General features: G+C 38.7%; 1 protein-coding gene across 1 annotated transcript in view; it reads right to left on the bottom strand.

Annotated features, from left to right (window-relative positions):
- Positions 1-865: 865 nt before the first annotated feature.
- LOC107096343 (collagen alpha-5(IV) chain-like) overlaps positions 866-8628 on the bottom strand; it is an 80119-nt gene continuing 72356 nt past the window's right edge. The window contains exons 46-53 of the mRNA XM_015392953.1: positions 7920-7991; positions 7719-7844; positions 7523-7621; positions 6921-7127; positions 4212-4380; positions 3495-3609; positions 3003-3178; positions 866-1046 (exon numbers count right to left, since the gene is read on the bottom strand). Coding sequence (XP_015248439.1) covers positions 965-1046; positions 3003-3178; positions 3495-3609; positions 4212-4380; positions 6921-7127; positions 7523-7621; positions 7719-7844; positions 7920-7991 — 1046 coding nt within the window. The 3' untranslated portion in view covers positions 866-964. The remainder of the gene's footprint in view (positions 1047-3002; positions 3179-3494; positions 3610-4211; positions 4381-6920; positions 7128-7522; positions 7622-7718; positions 7845-7919; positions 7992-8628) is intronic.

The following is an 8628-nucleotide window of genomic DNA, read 5'->3' as shown; positions in this document are numbered from 1 at the left end:
ATTTGCGCTCACCTGATCCACCAGCTCCAGATTTTATTTTACAAGTCATCAGTGCCAGATTATTCTCTAGCCTTTGGAAGGAGCTCTCTAGCTTTTATGGTGTTCTGTTTGCCTGACCCTGACCTGTTCGGTTCTACTTCTGCCTGAGTATTGAACCTGGAAGTGCTTCCTGATACCAACCTGGATTTTCTTTCTGTATCTCTTCTGATCTCTGATCTCGATGGGATGATGGATGAGAGACCATCAGGTATAAAGAACACGAAAATACAGAAGGAGAAAAATATTCCTATAATCAAACATGGTGGTGGAAATGTGACGATCTGGGTCTGCGTTGCCAGTCAGTGACCTGGACAAACTGCTGTACTGGATGGAACCAGTAAATCCAGACAAGGGGAAACTCTTCCTATAAGACCCCCTGATGAATAGCTAAACATGAAACTACACAATCAAAATAAGCTTTGGAGCTTAAATCAAACTCTGGACTTTAAGAATAACCAAAATACTCAGGCCTGACCTCTGCTGATGAGAAGTCTTCCTCAGTGATGCTGAGGATTGGTTAAAACCTACAGTATAACAAACACTTTAAAACAGCTGCATCTGCAAATCATGGTTTAGAGCCAAAACAGATTTGTTTAAGCCCCCCTCACCAACACATAAGATCATTACATGACATTTTTCTTTCATATTTGCTGAAGTTACATTTGAAATAAGAATTTATTTCATCATCTAAAACATACAAATTTGACTTAAAAAACAAAAACATGTGAAGACAACAATATCTTCAAGACTGGAAAATCCTTTAGTACAGTCAGAATCAAACTGGAATGTTATTTATCAAAGTGTTGCAAGACGTTAAATTCTTTGGATTCTGCTTTGCTCATTTGTGACTGTTGTCAAGTTAAGGAGTCCTGAAGAATAAGGTCTGCTGTGTCATTAAATGTTCTTAGATCTTCGGGGTTAAAGGTCATATCTGCTTCATGCAGACTCGACAGCGACTAATTTTGTTTCTGTGTGTGTCTCCTGGAATGGTCCAACCTCTTGGCTTTCTGCAGAACGACAAACACAGACATAGAGATTCTATCAGAACAATGGCTAATCTCATTTTACAAGAGAAGGCTGCCATCTGCTGGTTCTAACTAATATTACCAGCAGAGTGACAGCTTGTAAAAAGTGATATAGACAATGTGTTTGGTAACAGAACACAGTTTCTCTGAATGTTATATTTGACCTAAAAGCAGCCAAATAGTCTTTATGGTTTGACCCACAGTTGATTTTTAGGTATTATTATCCATTCCTGAAATGAAATTAGGTTATTCATATTAGTAGTAAAACTGCTCAATGTTTCGTTTAAGTTGATTTTAATATTATCAAAAACATTTAATTTATTACTTTTTTTTCTAATTCTAGAAGTTATTTTTTGATGATACCATTGATCTGTCAACTGTCATATTTTTGCTGATTCTTTGGATCAGGTTGCATGGTAAGCAGGAAAACCCACCATTCTTCTCCTAGCTAGATACTTCGGATCATACTTGAGGATCCCATTGACTGCCCTGGGACAAAGGGACAGAAATCCACTCCAACAAAACTTTGAACAGTATGAAACTGTGAGTACACCATTGATGTGCATAGACCTTTTAAAGGGCAGGGGCAAAAAGAAACATAGGGCAGATATTGTGCAACCTCACCACTGTAGAGGATACTTTAGCCTAAGATTTGGCTCCTGAGAAGGAACTTAAGCTTGTGCTGGTGAAGATTCAGTCATCCAGGTCATAGTCATTCCAAAAAAGTAAAAAAAAGAAAAATAACAACAATCCACTGGACTTTGTTTCCAAGTTTGAAGACATTTCACTTCCCATCCAGGAAGCTTTTTCAATAAAAAAATTTCAGAAATAGCGTTGAACTTGAGGCTTTATAACGCGGACCAAAAACAAAGCTTTGCTTTAGCTTAGAAAACATGCAAATTTAAAAGGATGAACAGGTTTCAGAGACATAGACAGGTATTGGGTAATAAAGAAACCAAACGACCAAAGGGGCAAATCCATCCAACGGGTTTAATTTGCATGTTTTCTAAGGCAAAACAAGGCTGAAAAAGCTAACTACAGTTTAACTGCTAATCTAAAGCCGGGCGCACACTGTGTGATTTTTCGGGGAGATTTTCCAGTTGTGCGAGAATCTTTCCATCGGCCCGACTTTCAGCCTGATCGTGCGTGGTGAGTCGTGTAGTATACAGGGGGTTACGAGGGGCGATCAGCCTCTCACAACTATCTCCCGGTCAGGAATTGTGAGGGTGACCGTCGTGGGCAAATCGCTCAGTGCGTATCGCAAAGAAGGATTCTTCTGTAAACACAGCAGCATGGCAGGGATGCAATGAGTGAAATGCAGTTCTGTCTGTAAAATTGACCGTAGAAGCCACATTTGCTCAGTCATGTCTTTTTTCCAAATACGACGCCTTTTCTTTTTAGAGCTTTCAGCACAAAATTGCACAAATTGCCAAGGCAATAGTGAGATTAATATTCCCCTTCTGTTTGTTTGGCTTCCGGATAGATAAGTCAGAGCAGCTACATTTCACTGCGGAGATGAGTCCGATGTGGTTTTTAGTCACACAGTGTGAGCAGGTAGATCGCATCAGACAGCGGGCTGAAGATAAATCGTGAATTTTGAGCTCACACTGTACTAATAAAACCACACGGTTTAGTCGTACAGTGTCTAAATGAGTCTAAAGCACTTTAAACTACATTTAGTCATTTACACACACATTCACACACTAATGATGGTAAGCTACACTGTAGCCGTAGCTGCCCAAAGACAAAACAACTGAGACGGACAGAACGGGGTTTCAATACCACAAGCTTTTGATTGCAGGATGATTTTCTGCATATGGGCGATAAAGGCATAGAGTGGTGTTCTAGCAGAAACAAAATGTGCTGATCATACCGTCTAATCACCACACTGAATACAGCATCTGAGTAAAACCTCTACTAATGAAGGCGTATCTTTACCCAAACATGTTTCCCTGGTTGAGAGCAGCCAGCCAGTAGCTGTAGTGTCCGCTGTCATACTTGCAGGTTCCGGGGTTTCCGTTACACTCGATGAAGGGCATCCTGTGGAAATTCTCCAAACACGATCCAGGTGAAACCAGAGGCTGACCGGAACCCTCAGCACCTAAACCAGTTTCCTGAAGAAAGACAGCATCGCTAATCGAGATTACAAATGTGCCTTAATGTAAACCAGGGGATGCCAAACTATAGTCCTCCAGAGCTACTAACCTGCAAACTTCAGATGCATTCCAACACATCTTAATCATATGAACAACTCATTAACAGGCCTCTGCAGAGCTGCATAATTCAATGCTGATGATTAACGTTTTTTATTCAGGTGTGGTGAAGCAGGAATGCATCTTTAAGCTGCAGGACTGTGGACTATAGCTGGGAACCCCTTGTATAAACTGTATTCTAGCATAGAGGTTAACAAAATAGATTGACCCAACAGACCATTACGAAGGAATATCCTTCCCAGAGTGATACCCAGTTGGAGGGGCATCTTGGAACGTAACTGGTCTGACTGTGGACAGCAATCACGTTGGCTTTGGCCTCACAAACGGAACACCTGAAACCCATAAAATAAATACTAACCATGTGGCAGGTCCTGGTTTAGCTTAGAGACAAACCATTGTCCTGCTGTTTGCTTAAGAATACAAACTTAAAAACTATAAAAGTCTATATGGAAGATTAGTTCTGAAGTGATTATTCATTGAGAAGATAGCACTGCCCTATTTGTGACATGAGAAGAAACATAGGGCTCTTATACCAATAGGGCTGATGTCATCACCCTAGTTTCCCATCACTGACCTTAATAACTTTACAGGAACTGAAAGCCAGAACCTCATTACTTAACAGGAGCTCTGATCCAGTTAGTTGTGTCAAACTGGGCTAATTAGTTAAAGGTTATTCTGTCTTAGACTGTGTAATGTATTTTTTTTTTAAATTATCATTACAGTGGTTATTCTTAATTCTTGTCCCTGACAATTTGTTATGGTATCTGTAGCATCTGTTTATATATTTGTTTATATATATTTCTATATGTGTCTGTTTTCTCCTATTAAGGTGGAATCGATCCTTAATAGACAACACATTCTGCTAAAATAAGCAAATTCTCTCTACAATAAAGAATAGTGAGTGTATATTAATGTTTAGTGTATACTTTTTTACCTGCTGATTTTAAACTGTAGCGAATCCTCTTCTCTGTTTGTCTGAGGGTCTCTGACATTGGAGAGCCAATAGGAGTAGTCATTACGTTCTGCGTACTGACATTCTCCCGCAATCTCACAGATGAGGAAGGGTAGAGTGCTGAACCTCGGGAGACAACTACCAACTGTACCTACAGAAGGACCCAAGAGACGGTGTGGGAGTGAATGCTGTGTTTGCTTTGATTAGAAATCTGTACAACAGACTAATGGCAATCAAGACTGACTGATCTCAGACATTAGAGTATATCTTTTTCAGTTTTTTTTAATATTTATATTAGAACATAATGAACAGTGATCTTGTTAGGTCTGGTGTTTTTTTTCCTCACTCACCAGGAAGGCATTGCTAGATTATTGTTCTCTGAGTGGTAAACAGGCCTACATCTCTTCTGTTAGGGTTTCTTGTTAATTGTGTTGAAACCTGACATTTTCTCCTTTTCTATGTAGAAGTCCTGCATGGTTTTGTAATTGGACTCCTAGTTCTCCTTCGTTCCTGATGTGCTCCTGATTCAACTGTGGTTCCTTTACTTCCAAGCCTCCTAACCACCAAGCTCCCAATAGGCCCTGTTTATTGAAACCACCTAACCAAGCCTTTCATTATTCAGATGTTCCTTCTACCAAACGTACCCTTTATCTCTTCTGCAGTATTAAGTTGTTTCCTCATTCCTGATTCCAGTATCCTATTTTTGAACTGCCTTGTTTTTCTAATTAAAGAATTAGAAAAACAAGTCAGTTCCTTCTTGTTTTAAGGCAGCAAAAAGGTTCCAGGTTGTATTCCCGGCCTGGGGTCTTTCTGCATGGAGTTTGCATGTTCTCCCTGAGCATGCATGGGTTCTCTCTGGGTACTCCCACAGTTCAAAACATGACTGTTTTCTTTAAAGTAATGGATCTTTTTAAATTGGTCAAAAAGAAAAAAAACTGTAAAAATCTGTTCTTTAGTCGCATATTATCATAAGTAATTGATTTAGAGTTACACTGCAAAAACTGATTTATAAAGGTAAAAATGTATTTAAAATAAATATATCTGCTCTTAATTCTAGCAGGTAAATAGATGGATCTGCCAAAGGGATGAGTATTTCTGCTCTTAGAATGACATAATTAAATCATATGCTTTTGAAATAAGATAAGGGATTTTTCATTTCTTATTTTATACACAAATCATCTTAATCCATCTATAATGGTCTTACCTTCTTAAATCAAGGGAAAATACACTCACTTCAAAAAAAATGTGCCTACTTATATTTACAATTTTGCTGTGTGTGTTTTCTGTCCAGGGGCCACAACAGGGTCCAGGACCAGTTCTTTAGGGGCAATGGCCCCTCCTGGCTCATGCCTAGAACCGACTATTCGCTGAACTGATCCAAAACCAGTGCTGATGTTTTTTTTATTCCCGCTATCAAATATTAATTTCTGCAATCAAGTATCTTTTATATTAAACCCCATCTCTATTATTAAGGCACCAAAATGTTCAACAAACATAAAATCCCACATTTCCCTTGCTAAACCATGTTATTGTGTTGTGGTTTGAAATTAAATATTGTCAAACCGGGGTGACAGGGGGGCCATGGCCCCCATTTTAACAATCCCATCATGTAGAATGTCATACTAATAATTTTTTTAAGTAGGTATATTAACCAATAGTGTTAAAAATACAGCAATTAATTATCTACAAAAATATAATACAATTAAAGAGGACTAATACAGAATTTGTGTATTTTTTATAAGGTAGAGTTTGTCTCTTCAGTTATTTAGGAGTCTTCTATGGAATTAAAAATAAAGATCAACTACTCAACTAATTTAATGTATATATTATGTTGAACCTTTGTGAATTTCATAGAAATGTCACTGTTGTCGAATTCTTGTTTTATTTCTAATTTCTGGTTAATTTATAATAGCATCAGGAGGCCACAGTGCAGTTAGAGAAGCTGACTTGGAGGTGAGGACATCCGTGTTAAGGTAAAAATCGATGTTAAGAACAGTCACATTTTCTTTGCCGAACACATGGTGACGCTAAAGTCCCACTGTTGTCATTTTCGGAAACTTGGCAGCTCTTTGCTATAAACGCAGTAAGCTGAGAAATCCTCCATTTATGCTCAAATGTTGCTAATTTAAAAAAAAAAGTTTTCTGCTGAGATTGTAGGAATTTTCTCCACAATTATCAATCCACAGGTCTTTATCTTTAACTCCGACCTAGACCAGTAAAACATAAGACATCCTAAAGGATCGATCTGTTCCACATATCTGTGGTCAGATAAGTGGTGATAAATAAAATGCTTATTTCATGAAGCAAACAAATCTGTTTGGTTTATGCTAGCCTAAGCTTTCTGGTACCTTCTGCTACTGTCTGCTCTCCTACCGAGGTCAACATTAAACAGACGTTTGTTTAAATAGTAAGTTCTATCCTATAAATATATGATTTATCATAGTACCACTATTGGGTGAGTAAACTGGAGAAAAGACAAGTTGCAAAGCAAAACACATGCTTCAGACAGTTCTCAGTACATTGACCCTTATTCATTAAAAAGAAACAGAATAGGACCTCCACAATATTAGCTTGAAAGCTGCAGTTTCACATATGCATCATCAATGACATTATTTGAATGACATCATGGTCATCGATGACAATGGAAGCTCTTGGGAAGGAAGCAGGGATAAAGCAGCAGTGCTGGCTTACCTAGATCCTGTCCGTGGGCGCGGCTGTACCCATTGATAAACAACAGGGAGTATCCATCGAATATAAAGGAGGATCCTGAGGGACACTCTGGGATAAAGCGACCCTGGCTGTGTCTGGTGAACAGGAAGCCGTTCATCCCAGGTCTGACTCCACCTGGTGGACCGGGAAGGCCCTTAAACCCTGTTCTGCCACGCTCACCGTCCTCACCTGAAAGTACAATGATGCTTTGATGTCATCTTATCCCCCAAAAGACTTAGTAAATGTTTAAAGCTTATTTTGTAAAAAAGAAAAATGAAGTAATAGAAAGTATATATTTGTTTTACTGCTAACCAGAGTTGGGAACAAGTCAGTGTTCTGCTAGTCCAATATAAATCTCAAGTCTTTATCCTCAACTCTCCAAGTCAAGCATAGATAGTCAAAGCCAAGTCTAAAGTCAAGACAGTTATCTCTCAAGTCAAGTCTTAATTATCAAATTTCAATAATTTTTTTTTTTATGAAGTTCAATTATATGTTGAGTTGGCATTCTGTGAATTTTAAACTTAACATGTGATAGAACCAGTACTGGAGTCAGATATTAGGCCAGATCTAATTTGTATTCACACCTTTGGCACCAATTGCTCCATCGTCTCCATCTTCTCCCCTCAGCCCAGGAAGACCAGGTTGCCCCTTCTGACCTTTTTCTCCAGCTCTGCCTTTCAAACCTGGACCCATTAAAACATCATGCACCATGAAACCTGCTTCTCATGCCAAGAAAATTGCTTTAGATGTTTCAGCAATAACCATTATGAGATGACCAACCATCACGTCCCATAGCTCCTTTGCAACCGGGGGGTCCTCTTCTTCCATCGAACCCGGGGTCTCCCATTTCACCTTGGTCTCCAGGAATTGCCCTCACAATAGGACGTTCATCTATCCCTCTTTGTCCTGTAGAGGCATCATTAGGTAAAACAGGGCCAATTGGAAAGCTCTCCATTCTCATATGAGGCTGTTAAATCTCACCTTGCCTTCCCTGTAGTCCTGGAAATCCGTCTTTGCCAGGGTTACCGGGCAGTCCTTCTGTTCCTTCCATACCTTAAGCATGCACAAGGGGAGAACAATGCAGATCCAATGTCAGCAAAACCTTGTATCTCGTATCTAACCAATAGATTTGGATCTGGAAACAAATTTGACCCAATTTGAACATCTTTATCTTGTGTCTGAATACGATTTCTTTCAAAGCCTACAAGAATTTGTTGTACACGAGAACATAAAGACCAATGTTTTAGCTTCAATACTGTCATAAACACAGGTAGCCTACTCCATCAGTCCAGACTGAATCAATGATGTTAAGTGATGGTTTAATTCAGGATCAAAAGGGATGTCTCATCTCGAGGAGCTTATTACAACATCCTAAAAAAACAACACAGAACATTACAGATAGAGATAGACTCATTTAAAGCACAGTTGAGATGATGTCTAATCAATCTTACTAAAAAGTAATGATATAGAAGTAAAACATTCAAAACATGAGAATATACAACCTGTAAATCAGTTCATAGTTCAATTCAATTTTATTTTAGTATAACTTATTCGTGAATAAATCTTCCTTTAAGACTTTATGTTTAAAGTAAAATGTTTGGCCTCTTTTAAATCATATTTGTCATGTTCAGCCTAGTAGAGCTGGAGGTTTCTTCCCTTGTAGTCCAGTTCACACCAGTTGAGTGAATCT

This window comes from Cyprinodon variegatus, unplaced genomic scaffold (genome assembly GCF_000732505.1).
Source record: "Cyprinodon variegatus isolate N-32 unplaced genomic scaffold, C_variegatus-1.0 Scaffold617, whole genome shotgun sequence".
Lineage (NCBI taxonomy): Eukaryota > Metazoa > Chordata > Actinopteri > Cyprinodontiformes > Cyprinodontidae > Cyprinodon > Cyprinodon variegatus.
Note: the sequence above shows the minus strand (reverse complement) of the source record. Positions and strands in the feature narration are given on the sequence as shown.